Source organism: Equus przewalskii, chromosome 4 (genome assembly GCF_037783145.1).
Source record: "Equus przewalskii isolate Varuska chromosome 4, EquPr2, whole genome shotgun sequence".
Lineage (NCBI taxonomy): Eukaryota > Metazoa > Chordata > Mammalia > Perissodactyla > Equidae > Equus > Equus przewalskii.
The window spans coordinates 82,805,244-82,822,581 of NC_091834.1; the positions used below are offsets into that span (position 1 = coordinate 82,805,244).

At 43.9% G+C, this 17,338-nt stretch overlaps 2 protein-coding genes across 2 annotated transcripts in view; one reads left to right on the plus strand and one right to left on the minus strand.

Annotated features, from left to right (window-relative positions):
* PAX4 (paired box 4) overlaps positions 1-8,903 on the minus strand; it is a 41,494-nt gene extending 32,591 nt beyond the window's left edge. The window contains 1 exon segment of the mRNA XM_070615347.1: positions 8,461-8,903. Within this exon segment, the coding sequence (XP_070471448.1) occupies positions 8,461-8,903 (443 nt within the window).
* A 50-nt stretch (positions 8,904-8,953) lies between these two features.
* Positions 8,954-17,338, plus strand: part of SND1 (staphylococcal nuclease and tudor domain containing 1) — a 407,468-nt gene continuing 399,083 nt past the window's right edge. The window contains exon 1 of the mRNA XM_008509590.2: positions 8,954-9,464. Coding sequence (XP_008507812.1) covers positions 9,387-9,464 — 78 coding nt within the window. The 5' untranslated portion in view covers positions 8,954-9,386. The remainder of the gene's footprint in view (positions 9,465-17,338) is intronic.

Genomic DNA, 17,338 nt, shown 5'->3' on the forward strand with positions numbered 1-17,338 from the left:
TTGCCCAAATCATATAGTTGTGTAGATGCATAGTACACCTTTATAAATCCTTTACACTGACTTACTATACAGATAGGGCAAATTGGGAAGAGCATACTGTCTTTCTTAGGTTGATATGATTTTTTTTCTACTGTGAGATTTGAGAAATAATGTCTAAGCCTTGATCACAGGATAAATTGTTTTTCTCTTCTTTTTTTTTAGGCAGGATTTGAGTATCATTTTTAATGTTATAAACTTCTTTGTTGTTTCTTACAATGCTTTTTTAAATGATGGTTTATGTTATCATGCATTTTAACTAAGTTTTGACTACACGAGGCGTATAAAAATAGCTTAATCAAAAAACTATATAGGGGCCGGCTCCACGGCCGAGTGGATAAGTTCGCGGGTTCTGCTGTGGCGGCCCAGGGTTCGGATCCTGGGCGCTGACGTGGCACTGCTCGTCATGTCACGTTGAGGCGGCATCCCACATCCCACAACTAGAAGGACGTGCAACTAAGATATGCAGCTGTGTACAGGCGGGGTTTGGGGAGATAAAGCAGAAAAAAAAAAGATTGGCAACAGTTGTTAGCCCAGGTGCCAATCTTTAAAAAAAAAAAAAAACAACATAGAAGATTATGGTCTCAGATATCACAGCAAGATTCAAATTTAACCATTTAGACAGGTGCTGTGGAATACTATAGTCACTAGCCTTATGTGGTTATTTAAACTTAATTTACATTAACTAAAATTAACATTAAAAGTTCACTTCCTCAGTTGCACTAGCCACTCTTCAAGCGCTCATTAGCCGCATGTGGCTGGTAACTATTCCGTTGGACAGAGCATATGCAGAACATTTCCATCCTCACAAAAAGCTCTCTTGGACAGGGCTGATCTAGACAAGTTGGGCTCATGAGGCTTTTCACATAGAGTAAGACTTTGTATTAGTCAGCTCAGGCTGCCATAACAAGCCACAGACTGGGTGGCTGGAAAAATGGAAAATGATTTTCTCACAATTTGGAGGCTAGAAGTCTAATATCAAGCTTCCAGGGTTGGTGTCTGATGAGGACTCTCTTTCTGGCTGACGGACGGCCACCTTCCTACCATGTCCTTCCAGGCGTTTTCCTCTGTCCACCTGCAGGGAGAGAGAGAGGTTTCTGGTCTCTCTTCCTCTTCTTATGAGGACACCAATACTATCAGATTAGGGCCCTATTCTTATGGCCTCATTTTACCTTAATTATCCCCATAAAGGCCCCATCACCAGATATAGTCATATTGAGGGTCTGGGCTTCAATATATGAATTTTGAGGAAGACAACTCAGTTCATAACAGACTTAAAAAAAGAAGGACGAGGAGGAGGAGAAGGAAAATTAGGTCAGGGCCAGATTGTGAGGGCTTCCTGGGTTATGCTAAGGAGTTGAAACTTTACCCTGAAGTGGAAGGAGAGCCACTGCAAGGTTAAGGAGGAAGTCTACGTGATTGAGATTTGCATTTTAGAAAAAACACCAGGTTAACAGTATGGAAAATGGGTTGAAGTTGAAGGTGGGCTGGGGAGAACAGAGGCAGGGAGTTACTCCAGTGTGGAGTTTTCTCCTGTTTACCCAAAGGAAGCTTACTGGAGAGTTGAAGACTCCTTCCTTGCCCAGTCTCTGCATTTTACAGGTCCAGGTCCAGGATGCAGGCGCCTGTTTGGCTACTAGAACGGTAGTCAAATAGTTAAGAGCAGACTATGTTCAGAAAGTTCAGGGTGCAAATCTTGACTCCATCCCTTAATAGCTGTTGACCTAGAGCTGGTTGCTCACCTTTTCTAAGCATTTTCCAAGCATCTTTCCTCCCTTGTAGAAAGAGTTTGATTATATCTACTTCATAGTGCTGTTCTAAGGATCAAGTAATGTAACGTATGTTTAGTGTTCATTATATTTTGGCCATTATTACTGGCAGGGCTCTATTTCCTAAATTTGCTCCCAAAGAAGTACAGGAAATAGGTGTTTTCTCTGTTTGTTTGTTTGTTTGAATGAATCTCGTCCATCTCCAGATTGTGTATGTGTGTTCTCCAATATACAGAAGGGGTTACCTTTAAGGATTTCAAAGTCTCTTTCCTTCCTGTAAAGTCACAGTGATCATGAGTTTTAGAGTTACAAAAGCTGGTGTCAGATCCCTTCTCCACCACTTACTAACCATGTGACCGTCAATAAATACCCTACATGGGTCTCTAGTTCCTTGTAGGTAAAATGAATATGATAATACTTTTCTCTCATTCATTTATTCACAAATATTTACTGAAGAGTTATCTGGGCCAATCATTGTGATGGGAATTCCACTGTAAATAAATCAGATACAGTCTGATGACATTTTAGAGGGCAAAGAGACAATTATATCACAATCTGATAAGTGCTCTGATAGACCAAAAATAGGAGGAAAGATAACTAACTAACTCTGTTCTGAATGAAGGCATTCTTCTCAGTGCTTTCCAGGGGAGGTGCTTTGACTGCTAAGTGGGGAGTTGAAGGATGTAGAAGTGGTAACCAGGAGAAGTGAGTGGGGGTGGGGAGGAGGCCAGGAAGGTGGAAAGAGTGCTCTAGGCAGACACAAAACTATGCATAAAGGCCTGACAGCAAAGGAGTGTTGCTTTGAAAGATCAAAACCAAGTTAATTTGGCCTCTGCAGACAGTGTGAAGGGTTGAGCTGTGAGAGGAGAGCCGGTTGTTGAGAAATTATGGGAGGGATTTGGGGAGTAGAGAGACATGATCAGATCTGCATTTTAGGACTATCTCTTTGGCTGCAGTTGGAAGAAGGGATGGAGTGTAGGTAAGGAAGACTGGTATCAGGAACCTCTATTATAAGCCAAGTGTGGTAATCCAGGTGTAAATAAGCCAGGTTTAAGCAATAGGAGATATTTAATAATACTCATAACAAATTTAACACATGGATCCAGGCATTTTTCTATGTGTTTAACATATACAAATTCATATAATCTTCAAAACTAGAAAAATTCTAGGAGTTAGGTCCAATTATCATCTTTATTTTACAGATGAGAAATCTGTGGAACAGAGATACTACATAACACATTGTTGGGACGTGAACCCAGATAATCTGGTTCCAAGGCCTTTGTGCTTGACTGCACTGCTGTAGATCTAACAGACTTCAGAGACTGACTAAGAAATGGGGAATGAGGGGGGCTGGCCCCGTGGCCGAGTGGTTAAGTTCGCGCGCTCCGCTGCAGGCGGCCCAGTGTTTCATCGGTTCGAATCCTGGGCGCGGACATGGCACTGCTCGTCAGACCACGCTGAGGCGGCGTCCCACATGCCACAGCTAGAGGAACCCACAACGAAGAATACACAATTATATATACCGGGGGGCTTTGGGGAGAAAAAGGAAAAAATAAAATCTTTAAAAAAAAAAAAAAAGAAATGGGGAATGAGGAAGAGGGGGGAGTCATTCATGACCTCCAGATTTCTGGTGTCAAATTAATAAACAGAAACTTCATTAAACTGGAGTCAGGAAGCAAAAAGGAGGAGCTCTCGTGCCATATGTACATACTGATGCCCAACGAAGAAGAAAGAGTTACTCTTCTTGTTTGTTTGTTTTTTGCTGAGGAAGATTAGCCCTGAGCTAACATCTGTGCCAATCTTCCTCTATTTTGTACATGGGTTGCCACCACAGCAGGCTGATGAGTGGCGTAGGTCCATTCCTGGGATCTGAACCCACAAAACCAGGCGCCAAAGTGGAGGGCACAGAATTTAACCACTAAACCATGGGCTGGCTCCCAAGATTTCTTCTTGACTGGCAAGAAGCTCATCCAATGAAGGACTGTCACAACTCAGCCAATGAAAAGCCGCTACACATAGAACTGTCCATTCCTCCAATGTACTCTTTCATTACAAGAGCCTTCCCAGCTTCCTCTTCCCCAATATAAAAGAGTTTCTCTCCCCTAGCTGCTAAGGGACTTGCAGGTGGCTTGACGTGGTTGCAGACCCAGAATTGTGATTCTGTTACCAAACCAAAATGAGTCTGCTTCTTGATAAGTTGAAATCAGAGCCTTCACCAGAAGTAGTTGTCACACAAAGTAAAATTTATTTGCAGCAAGTAAGGAACCCACATGGAATCATTTCCACAGCTGTAGCTCCCTGAGCAAGGGAAAGCTGGTGTCTTTTATTTCCAGTGGGGAATTAATATTAAAAAGGGAAGTTTCATGATCACATAAAGAGGTGGGTATAAGCTCACACAGGTGCAGTTTGAAAACATGCTCTCACATACATGGCTAATATTATGCTAATAAGGCTTAGGCTCCTCCTAGGGTGGAGATTTTAGTATTCAAATGAGGCAAAGGGTGATTTATGGACATCTCTTGGCTCATTCGGGAAGGCTGGGCTTGGTCTGTTTCAGGTGGGTTGATGACGGCATCTCTTTGTAAAATCCCTCTGAAAAACAACATTGGGGAAGTATTAAGTTATTTGGAAACTTCCTTCGAGCTGCTTAGGGCATATACCAGTGATAATTTTTTGCTGATCCCAAATAAACCCATTTTTGCTGGAGAAATAACTATTTGTTTAAGATCAACGCTGACTTGCAACTGGGTAGCTTTTTGGTGTCATTATTTGGGCTGTGACACATACTAGGGAAGAGCAGTTTTGGGAGGAAGGGTAATGCATTCCTTGTGAGACATGTTGAATTCAAGCTCCCAAAGTGACAGGCACAGGCAGATATCTGGACTATCATTGGACATATGGATCTGGAGCTCAAGAGAGATTTCAATAGGAGCAATATATTTGGGAATCATTAGCATGCAGCCACGGGAGTGGATAAGATGTCTTAGGAAGAATATTTTGAATTAGAAAAGGAGATGCCTTGAAAAGAACCTGGAGGAACATCAATATTAAGGGATAGGCAAAGGAAGAGTCACTCAGAATGAACATGAGAAGCAGCTAGAGAGATGGGAGGAATACAAGAAGTATGTGATATCTCAGAAGGAGAAAGGCATTTCAAGGGACAAACCATGTCACATGCTGTGGGGAGCTCAGCAAAGAGAGGTCTGAAAAGTGTTCATTGAATGTAGTCACAAGGAGGTCACTAGTGACCTTGGAGAGAACAGTTTCAGTAAATTGATAGGAACAACAGTCAGATTGCAGTGGGCTGAGGATTGAAGGCAGGGTGGGATGTGGAGGCAACAAACATAAACAATTTCACCAAGACAGTTTGCCTGTGAAGGAGGAGAGCCATCTGGAGAGGGATGTGGAATAAAAGAAAGATTTATTTAATTAATTTATTTTTACAATGTGATACATTCGAGATTATTTAAATGCTAATATTTAAAGAATCCAGGATAAATGAGAGGCTATAAAAACAGGAGAGGGAATTATCTATTAAGAGAGTTTTTGAGAAGGGAGTGGAGCCAGAACATAGATGGAGAGTTTAGCCTAAGCAAGTAGGAAGAAGTTTTTTCTTTGTAACAAGGGAGAAGAAGAGAGGAATGAGAAGGAAGATAAGTTTTTAGATTTGGTGGTGGGAAATGGAGGGGTGTTCTTGATGGCTTTTATTATCTCTTCAAAGTAGGAGGCCTTATCACTGAAAGTGTGGGAGACAGCAGAGTAGGAGTTAAGAGGAAAACAGAGAAGGTTTAAAACAGAATTAGTGATTTTTAGGGCAGTGAAAATACCCTGTATGATATCATAATTATGGATACATGGCATTATACATTTGTCCAAACCCACAGACTGTACAACACTAAGAGTGAATCTTTTTTTTTTATTGAGTTATTGATAGGTTACAATCTTGTGAAATTTCAATTGTACATTAATGTTTGTCAGTCATGTTGTAGGTGCATCACTTCACCCTTTGTGCCCACCCCCCACCCCACCTTTCCCCTGGTATCCACTAAACTGTTCTTAGTCCATAATTTTAAATTCCTCATATGAGTGGAGTCATACACAGATTATCTTTCTCTCACTGGCTTATTTCACTTAACATAATTCTCTCAAGGTCCATCCATGTTATTGCAAATGGAATGATTTTGTTCTGTTGTGCAGCTGAGTAGTATTCCATTGTATATATGCACCACATCTTCTTTATCCATTCGTCTGTTGCTGGACACTTAGGTTGCTTCCATGTCTTGGCTATTGTAAACAGTGCTGCAATAAACATTGGGGTGGACAGGACTTTTGGGATTGCTGACTTCAAGCTCTTTGGATAAATACCCAGTAATGGGATGGCTGGATCGTATGGTAGTTCTATTTTTAATTTTTTGAGGAATCTCCATACTGTTTTCCATAGTGGCTGCACCAGTTTGCATTCCCACCAGCAGTGTATGAGGGTTCCTTTTTCTCCGCAACCTCTCCAACATTTGTTGCTATTAGTTTTAGATATTTTTCTTATTCTAACGGGTATAAGGTGATATCTTAGTGTAGTTTTGATTTGCATTTCCCTGATGCTCAGCGATGATGAGCATCTTTTCATGTGCCTATTGGCCATCAGTATATTCTTTGGAGAAATGTCTGCTCATGTCTCCAGCCCATTTTTTGATTGGGTTGTTTGATGTTTTGTTGTTGAGTTGCGAGAGTACTAAGAGTGAATCTTAATGTAAACTATGGGCTCTGGGTAATTATGATGTGTCAATGTAGGTTCATCAACTGCAAGAAGTGTACCACTTTGGTGGCGAATGTTGATAACGGGGGAGGCCATGCATGTGTATGGGCAGGGAGTATACGGGAAGTCTCTTTACCTTCCCCTCAATATTGCAGTGAACCTAAAACTGCTCTAAAAAAATAAAGTCTTAATTAAACAACAACAATAACAAAAACCAGACCCAATGAAGTTGGAGACCAAAGTGACTGTGGAAACAGAAGAAATTCCAGGTAATATGTGAGGGCCCATGAATTCACTGTGGCACCAACCTGCACGTTTTAATGTTTTCTCTAGCAAAGTGGTAGGTTTAGAGAAGGCAGAGAGATCTAGAGTTGGAGTTTCGACAGGGGAGTCCAATGGAAGACAATGGGATTAGAGACGAGGATACTGGTAGGAGAGGGGAAAAAATGGAGTCTAACCAAGGATCCAGGAGAAAACAGAAGGAAGCTGATAAAAAGAGGATACAGAGGTTCAGGGACTTTGAATTCTACTTAAAGTTAAAGAACAGTGTGTGATAGGCAGCCTCTGAGATGATCCCCAATGAGCCTACCTCGTCCTGATGATTTATGCCCTTGTGTAATCCTCTCCCCTTGAATGTGGGCTGAAACCAGTGGCTCTTCTAATGAATAGAATACGGCAGAAGTGATGGGATGTTACTTCTGAGATTAGGTTCAAAAAGATTCTGGCTTGCTTGTCCTCTCTTGCTCTCTCACTTTCTTGCTCTGATGGAAACCAGCTACCATGGTTGTGAGCTGCCCTATGGAGAGATCCACGTAGCAAGGAACAAGAAACTGAGGCCCTCAGTCCAACACTCCTGAGGAACTAAATCCTGCCAACTACATCAGTGAGCCTGGAAGCAGATCCTCCCATAGTCAGATAAGGGAACTTCAGATGAGAATACAGTTCCTATTGACACCTTGATTGCAGCCTTGTGAGAGACCTTGAGGCAAAGGCACTCAGCTAAGCCATGCCTGATTCCTGACAGAAACTGAGATAGTAAGCGCTCATTGCTTTCATACTTAAGTGTTGGGGTAGACCGTTATGCAGCAATAGATAACTAACACAAGGTATAAGAGAAGTAACTGAGCGAGAGGGTTATTCCTTTTAAGAGATTTTGACCAGAGAATGAGGTGTGTTGAGTTTACAGTTTCAGCCATGGAGCAGTTGGCATGCTTCATCTGTCCTGAAGAGGGTGGGTAAAGTGGTGCAGAGGTCAAGTTCACCGAAGATGAGGTCAAGGAGCTGAGCGGTGAGGGTATTCAATCAGTCAGGCTCATAAATGTTGAAGTCATTCAGGATCATTGGGTGGAGAAGAGTGTACACTAGGGGTCAGTTTCAACGAATGACAGGTGGCAGTTGACAGACAGAGAAGACAACCATCTCAATGAGAGGAAGAGTGGTATAATCAGGCGGAATGAGCCTCCGTAAGATTTTTATTTTTGAAGAGAGTGACAAGTTAAGGTATGGAAGGGGCACTAGGGATCTAGGGAGGTGTTGATCCCAAAACGTGACCCTGGGATATGTGAAGTGTGAGAGAATAAGCAACCTCTTCTCAAAAGAGCTACCGGTGAAATGGTGCCCTCAGTGTAGAACCAAGTTTTAAGATTAAGGTTAAATGGCATAAAAGCAAGATGTGTCCTTGGTTCCACATCGTGGGCACTCGACGAATATTAGTTGTCTCTACTCATTGACTTAAACATTTGTACGCCCTTGCTCTGAGACCTCTTGCCTCCCATCTCTTTATTCAAAAGAGACTACTGCTAAGTGAAGGGATGGGATCCGGCGGTTGGAGGCTTTTCACACTTGGTCAATGAGCTGCTTCCTCCCGGGCCAGGAGCAGTATATAGCAAGACTGTCCCCAACCTCCCTGGCGCAGCTGGGAAGAGCTCAAAAAAGAGGGTCATTCTCTCCTTGTCCTGCACATCACCCCTTACAACAGATTTATTCCTTCCACCAATAAACATTAATCGAGCGCCTTCCAAGCGGTACACACTGGCAACACAAATAGGCAGCGAGGGCGCGCGGCGGCGTTCCGGGTCAAGGCTAAGATCGGTAGGAGGTTTCACGACGTTCAGACTTTTCCAAGTTCTCCACACACTTCTATATGAGGTAAAATGTCGGAAGTCGGTGTGCAGCCAGTACTGAGATCTCTCCGGGTCTTGGCCTCGTTGACTGTGCGTTCCCAATCTGGGCAAGCCCTCCTGGAACTGGGGTCCACGTGGGCACTCCCGCGGCCCACAGGGCGGGGCGCGATGGGCGGGGCCAGGCCGGAGGGCGAGGCTGGCCCCGCCCCCCGGGGCTCCCATGGCCCCCTGCGCCCCGCAGCCAGATGCTGACGTGTCCTTTCCTTCCCACTACAGCTCCCGACACTACCTGCTACGGCTGCCCCGGAAGTCCCGCCCCATACTTAGCCTGTCACCGCAAATCAGCTCTTTCAGCGCTTCCTGGAGTTCGCCACCCGTTTTGGGACCAAGGGGCGGAGCTCCGCGAGCAGGGTGCCTATTGGCTTGAGGTCCGGCGGGCTCTGGGCGCTAATTGGCCGGAGGGCGGTGGCGATCTGGCACGCTTGCGCGGCGAGTAGAACGTGTGGCGGCGGCGGAGATCGCGTCTCCTCTTTTGCTCCCAGTCCCGCTGCTGCTTCTGTGAGCGCACGGCGCGTCCGTCCCGTCCATCGCCTGCAGCCGGTCGCCCGCCTGCTACTCGCCGCGGCGGCCTCTCACCAACACCGACACCACATTGACATCTTTAAGCCGGTCTCCGCCTTACTCGCTGCCTTTCCGTCTCTACACATGGCCTCCTCCGCGCAGAGCGGCGGCTCCTCCGGGGGACCCGCGGTGCCCACCGTGCAGCGGGGCATCGTCAAGATGGTGAGAGCGGGGCCCTGAACGTGACCCCACTGCCCGCCCCTGGGCGGGAGTCTGGCGCTGGCTCCTCTTCCTCTCCCGCCAACCTGCATGGTCTCCCAGATCCCCTTTCCTCTGCCCCCTTCCTCACTTTTCACCCATTCTCGGAATCCGTTCTGTAGACGGAACACGACACGGACTCCCGATGGTACTTTGCCTCCGGGACACCTTGGCATCGGGTCACAGTGATTTCCGTGGTCGCGGCACTCAGATCTCCTGGCTGTTTATCAGGATAGATCGATTACTGATTGATTAACGGAGATAACTCGTTAATATCTGTCCTCCCATCCCCCGTCCTTCTGTCCATTTTGACATCTGCTGAGCACTTTGCAGTTTTTTGAGATCCTAACGCCGGCTCTTCCCTGGAACTCTAGGAGTACTTGGCCATCTTGAAGCTTTTCTGTTTCCACCGACGCTGAGTTACTTACTCCAAGTTTTCTCACTTTCTGGCCCTCATTTCCCGTCTTTTTCCCTCTACCTCTTGTCTCAGGTCTGTAGTTCTGAGGGCTCCTGATATTTGTGCTTTCTTTCCTTTTGACTCTTAAAATGTTAGGCCGGTAGGAATGTTAGCGATCATTATTGTTCCCCCACCCCTTACAGATAAGAAGACTGCTGGTTTGAAGCCGGCAAGTGACTTGCCTAAGGTCACGTGGTGGTTTGGGTTGGAGCCAGGGCCAGAGCTCAAGTGTTCTGAGTCCCAGTCCCCGGCTCTAACACTGTAGATTCTGCCTGGTTTTATATCCCCTCACTCCCTACATTCTTACATTTTTTATTTAAAACCCTGCAGAGTTCATTTAAATACATTTATCCCCAGCTCCATGATACTTTTGTAGTGTACACTCTCTTTATCACTTGTCCCGTCTGTTGTCCCCCAACCCTCCCAAATCTTGGGAACCTGAGATTTCTTGTTTGTTACCAGGTTTTCTGGTTGTGATGACCACAGACTGCTAGGTTTCATTTTAGACTGCAATTCTGACTTTTCCATCTGGAACAGCAGATATCCTTTATGACACTCTCAAAGCTCCACATATTTTTGCAATTGTAAAAAGTGTAAAAAGCATCTGTTTTCTTGGCTCATTGTCTTTCACAGGATGAAAATGTTCTTCAGCTTGTGTGTGTGTGAATTAGATTTCACGATTTTTCTTTTCCTCCCTAATTCTCATGTATTCATTTCTCAGGTAATATTCTGCTGCCAGCTGAGATTCTTAGGGTTTTCAATATTACTTTCCCCCTTTATTTACACATAAAAGGAACTTCAGAATTTATCAGAAACTGAATGAGAAGGGAATTTCCAAGGTCCGCATATTTTCCCCTTTGAAATATTGACCTGACCCATGAGAGGATTATCCTGAAGTGGCTCCTCTTTCATTAGCTTTTTCATTTGCACTGATCTTTGCGTTTATCATAGGAACAAAGCATCGCTTGGTGGTCTGATGGTGGGGTTGCCTGAGTGGATCTTTTTGAGTTTTTCCCTTTGCTAAGGCTTGAACTTTTTTTAAAGTCTCCTCTCGTTTGTGGGGTAGGAGTGGAATGAGGCTCAGCATATTTTTGCTTGTACCAATGTTGGAGGCTTCCAGGGCATCTGGATTCTGTGAGGTGACCATGCCTGCCCACAGATTACCCCCATGGATACTGAATATCAACAATCACTTGTTTCTTAAGGGTCATATCTTATGCTGAGTATTCTGTTTATATTATCTCGTTTATAATACCTGACAAGGGATAAGATTATTGGCTACATTTTACAGTTGTGTAAACTGAGGTTTAGAAAGAATAAAGTTTACCTGAGGACAGGCACTTTTTGTTGGTAATAAGAGGCAGAGCTGGAACTTGAACCCAGGCCTGTGTGCCTCTGACTCCAGGGCATGAGTTTATAATGTGGAGGGTGGGGCCCGTGATGCATGGCTGCAAAATTGCAGGAAAGTGAAGCTGACTGTAATTGAGTTGAGGAGAGATTAGATGTTACTCCTTGTCTTGTCCTGGAGCTGCTATTTTGGTAAGTGATTTCATTTAGTGCTTACGGTTGTTTATGTGCATAAGCGTGTGGTGTGGAAGACACCTTCAAGTCTGGGAGGAGGCTTTTAAAATTCAGTGATTGAGTAGCTTCTGCTGTTTTCCTGTGACCAAACTGCTGGGAGAGGGTGGGTGAGTTCCAGGCAGGGATTAGGGGAGGGAGGCCTGGTGAACTGCAGGCAGATTTCTGTCAAGCTCAGAAGCCTTGTCTGGAATGAAAAATCGACCTCTGGCAAATTGCTCTGTGTGAAGCTCTTCTGCTATGCAAAGTTGTGTTTTCCTGGAGAGTAATTGTTTCCAGTGGTACTAGGAACTATTCGTAAGAACTCTGCAAACGAGAATGAAGCTCTACGACAGAGGAAAGTGACAAGGAAATTGTTTGATGAATAGGAAAACAGTAAGTCACCGCTTTTCTGCCTTTTGAGAGAGGGGCAGAAATGGGAACACTGAATAACCCGAGGTGTCTTTTCTGGGTGAGCCCTCCAGATTTGTCTGGACTCAGGCTGAGCTGAAGGTCTAAAACGGTCTAGGGTTGAGGTGTGCTGCAGTGAAGGGAGTAGCCCTTCCTCTTTTTTGGCAAAAAGAATGAGTTATAGGGCCATGGAAGGTGCAAGTTTCTTCTGGTCCCTACCTGGCAATCGTAGTAAGTCCTTGTTACTTTTTTTAAGGTTGAAGAAGAAAGAACTTGTGAATCAAGTTGTAAATCTTTGCGTTTGACTAGTTTTTTAAAATGATGGTGATGGTAGAGGCTGTGTCTGCTAATGAGAGTGGGAGCAAAGGGACGGAGTTGGTTCTGGAATGTGTTTAAGAGGAAGTGGGCAGTAAGTTGACACAAGCATTTTGGAGCTGTTCTCTTACTGAAAAGGCAGTGAGATTGGTGGAAAAACCGAAGGTGGATTTATATTTTCTGAGTTGGGATGAGACAGGCAAGTGTGTGGGCAGACAAAATATAACCTGGAAAAGAAAATGTCTCTGTCAAATCAGATATTATTTTCTCACAACCCTCAAGGATTCTAACTCCAGGTTTCTTTGAATAATTTGCCAGACTTTCGTTAGCTGCAACAGAATATTGTCAGCATATGTTAAATAGAGGAGGTTGGGAGAAGTCTTGAGGTACTTAGTATAAAATTCAGTCACCCCACTTAGCAGCTACTTAGAGATGGCTATTTTCTCTGGCTTTACTGATCTGATTTACTTTCTGCTTTGGGGAGAGAGCCCTTTTCTATGTCTTTTCACTCCAGCTTTCCCCTCTAACTCAGTATGTTTGCATGTCTTTTTAAGCAGGGGCACACAGGCTTCTTTCACAACAGCAGAATGAATCTGCCACAGTTCTTGACTCTTCTGTGCTTATCAGAGGCAGCCATGGAAGCAGCATATTTTGTCCTGCTTGTGGTGTGGAAGGCCAAGGGAGGACAATGCCAAATCCCAGTTTCCATTTCACCCTACCCCATTTCATTGCCTAAAGGGGAAGGAATCCTTCTGCCAGTCTTTGGTTTTATGCTCAGAACCATGATTCTAACTAGGTGACTAAGGCGGAGAGGCACCTAAAAGGAAGAAATGGCCATAATTTCCTCCTTTGACGGGAATTGTGTTGCCAGGTTGTTGTAAAGTGGGGTGTAGACTGCCTGGTGAGTAGCTTAGGAGAACTTTCTCCCATGTACAGCTTGTAGGAAATGCTACCTGTAAATTAGATCATTATAGCTAAGCGTTTCTTAGCTTTCTGAACTAACAAGTATGAAGAATGTGCCTTTCCAGAGTGTAGTGGCGACAGAGTAGTAGTCTGTTGAGCTGCTCCTTCCTCTGTGAACTTAGCTCATGCAGACTGTGAAAGAAAAGCACCTTTCTTTAGCTGCTTAAAGTACTCGTATTCTACTAGTCAAAGGGACAAGGCAGCTGAACAACAATATTTTAGTAGGGCCGTTTGCGAAAAAATAGGATGGAAGGCTTTTTCCTCTAGTTTTAAAATTGCCCACTTCCTAAAAGGTGAGCATGGTAGCTTTCCATCAAGGTTATAAGTAGAGGAGCACTAAGTTTTTACTATAGCCTAAAGGCTTCCTGTCATTTTTCCTGTATGAAACGGAAGCAGCCATCTGGCTCTAGCCATGCTAAGTGGCTTCTGCCCTGTGCTAACTAATGTTATAGAATGGTGAGCAATCGTATTTCCTTTCTTTCTTAACAAATTGTATTGATCATCTACTGTGTTAAACTTTGTCTGGATATTGGAGAAACAGTGGTAAAAAAGTAGATCAGATTCTTGCCCTTATGATTCATGGAGGAGACAGACAGTAAACATCTAAACAGGAAATAAGCATGGTAATATAAGAGTGATTTCAGGTAGAGGAATGGGACAGAGTGGTTGGGAGTAAGGGAAGGGGTGGCGCCTTTAGATAGGGTGTTTAGGAAAGGCTTCTCTGAGTATTTGTGCTGAGATCTAATGGACATCAAAGAACCAACCAGAGGGGAAGTGTGTTCCTGGCAGAGGGAACAGCAAGTGCAAAGGCCGTAGGGTCTCCACTGATGATTATTTTCAGTGTTTTTTTTGTAGCTCTTCAGTTTCTTCAAGTTCAGTGTTCCATATAAATGCTATGGGTTTAACCTGGGCTATTAGTATATATGTTTTACTGTGATAAAAGGCAGACAGGCAGTGGAGGTGGTGGTTGTTCTGGTACCCTGGTAGATCAATAGTTGACATTAAGTCCACTGAATAGATATAAACACTGGGAGACTGATAAAAAAATACTTGCTCTCTGTCATATTCATTTTTCTTACAGGGCCAAGACTAAGGTTTTTTTTGACTTCCTATCAGCCCATCTGTTTATTCCTATCTGTTTATTCCCAAAGTGACTACCTTCCAATGGAGGGGACCTGGATGAAAGGTTAAATGCCAAGAGCAGGCTCAATGAGAGTTAAATAGCATCTAGAATGTGTTAGTGTTAATACTTCTGTTAGCATTTTATTACCGCATGGAATTTACTGCTGCTCTGATCTCTGGCAACATGTTTTTTCCCCTCTTTTTTCTCCCCAAAGCCCCCAGTACCTAGTTGTATATCCTAGTTGTAAGTCATTCTAGTTCTTCTATGTGAGATGCCCCCACAGCATGGCTTGATGAGCAGTGTGTAGGTCCACACCCAGGATCCAGACCAGCGAACCCCAGGCCACTGAAGTGGAGCGTGCGAACTTAACTGCTACACCATTGGGCTGGCCCCCTAGCAACACTTTTAACCTAGTAAGCTTTAGCCAGCAGTGATGGTGGGAAACAAACTAGCATGCTTCAGAGCTCAAACTAGCAGTCAGGAAGGAACTAGCTCATGCGCAGGGTGGCTTATTAACATGAGTGGAGACTTCTGAGGCTGGGTGGTGATCAGGTCTAGTAATAAGTGGGCAAATGATTTGGTGAGTCTGTGCCCTGGTTTACTTGGAGAGTGAAATTTGGGAAATAAGTGAAAATTTTAGTTCCATTTGTAAGCCAGGTTTTTGAATCCAGGTCAGAAGGTTCTAAGGCCTGTTGTGCACTCACTCACCAGTGTGGGCTACCTATCCAGCTGACAGGTGCGGCTCTAGCAGGGGGTGCCGTAGTATCTTTTGGAATCTGGTCTTTGGATTTATTTTATTTCGTTTCTCCAAGGAGTAGTATAGCTAAATCCTGTAGGAAATTCCTTGCCTTATCAGGGACAAGGCCCTGATAAAGTGGTAAAGTAAAGGGATTCAGCTCTCACTGGGCTTATGTAGCTTTTCCTCTTTATTTCTTGTTGGGAGATGGGTACACACCCAGTTTCTGTTGCTACTTCCTCTCTTGGGAGACTGACATATGTTTTTTGTTTTTACAGCAGAAATTGATGCAGAATCGCAGGTTGTGAACATTTGATGCAGATGGAGTGTTGTGGGACTTCACTTATTTTCTGTGAGACTCAATATGATAAATTAATGTTGTTTTCCTCACTTAGCTCTAATGTTTAGGGAAAAGGAGAACAGTGGTTTCTCTTGGCATCTTTTAAAAATTAGAAAGTTAAGCAACTTACAGGGAAAATAAACCTAATGAAAATTTAGGTGACATTTTCAGATGTCGTTTTTGAGATGTTCAATCTCCAATATAAACTGGGCTTGGCACATTTTCTCCATTATATGCTTATGACTAGTGACTTAAGGCACCATCTCCTCTCTCTCCGTCTTAACACATTTTGAGGTGCTTTAAGTTCTCTATATGTGGGAAGTAGTCTTCTTGGGGTGGTCTTATAACACCAACCTATGTGTAATAGGAGGAATTGAGATTTGGGGAATCTGCTTAAAGTTAATAAATCTAATGTATTAACATTGTCCCTGGGAAACAACCTGGCAGAGAAGAGGGATCTTTGGCCTAGGATTCAGGGGATAAAACTTCTAGCCCAGATGTGGCTGTTCTCCATCTGGGTGATGTGGGGTAAGATATTCCACCTCTCAGACTCTTTCCTCTTCTCTTGAATGAAGCAGGCTCATTGTCTCTAAGCTCCTCGCAGTCCCAAAAGGCTGCGATTTTATAAGGAACTTTGTATTACATGTCTTTTAGGTATGAAGCAAAGCTGAGAAATCTTATACCTTATGGTAGGCTTCACTTTGAATTGCTACTTATCCTTCATGAAACAAGTTTGTCCCATTGCCTTGTTTTTTTTTTTGTTTTTTTTTTGAGAAGGTGGATTAGTTGAAGTATGGTTTTCTAGTGTGGGAGACCAGGGAGTTAGAATGTGAATTAGACTAAGTGAGCAGATAGTGGAGTGGATGGAGGGTGGATAGAAGTGAGCCAGTGAGGTTCTTGGCTTCAGTAGCCGTATCCGGATAGACTAGTGGGATTGTTTGCTTGGGACCCAGAAGAACGTGGTACTGGTGAATTTTATTTACAAGTCTCACCTCTACTTCTGAACGCAGGCTGACATTCTCCTGGGGCAGCAGGTCTTGACTTGAGAAGGGTGGGGATGAGGAGGGCACTCGGGGAACCTCTAGCTCGTGGGTAGAGTTTATTCTGACCTTGCTCTTGATTCGGGGAGTCTGGTGGGAGTGTGGGGCTTGAAAGGGTTCTGAGCTCTGCTTTTCACACTTTGAGGCCAGAACCTCTTCCTTTAGATCATTCTAATTGTCTTTTGCAAATCTTTCCCACTTCCACTTAATGTGCAAGTATAGGAATCATCTTAATCTGTTCTTGGTAGTTCCTCACATGGTTTCTTTTCTTTTGAGTTTATTTTTTATTGTAGGCTTTCTTAAATCCTCTCCGGGAGTAGATTAGAGAGAGAAGGAGCCCAGTGATTTCCTAAACAGGTCCTTGCATCGGGGACCACCTAGAAGGACTTCCAGGGGCACTGAATTAGAATCTCTCTGTGTGGCCTGGGAATCTGTATTTTTAAAAAGCCATTCCTAGGTGATTCTGAAAGAGTCAGTTTGGGATTGATCCAGGGGCTGGCATTTGAGACCCTCTGATCTTGTTTAACTTCTGTACCGTATGTCGTTGAAGGGGCAGGACACAAATGACAGGAGAAGTATATGTTTGTTGAAGCGGGTGCATGAGAATTTCATGAGGAGAGGATAGTGGTTTCTCTCTCTCTCTTTCTCTTTTTAGCACTTGTCTTGACGGCTCCCAGGACACTGCATTGCTTTTAATCTGTAGCTCAGTATTGGGTTGACGTCCTCAGGGGTCCATTTACAGTGACTGTGAGATCCTATTCCTGGGTCATAAATGACAGCTGAGAAGTTGTTTTATGTGCCTGATTTAGGCCATATGCTCATTTTAACACTCATCTGCCACTTTTTCTTCTATTCGCATAGATTCCCAAGATCTTCCTATAATTTGGCACCAATAA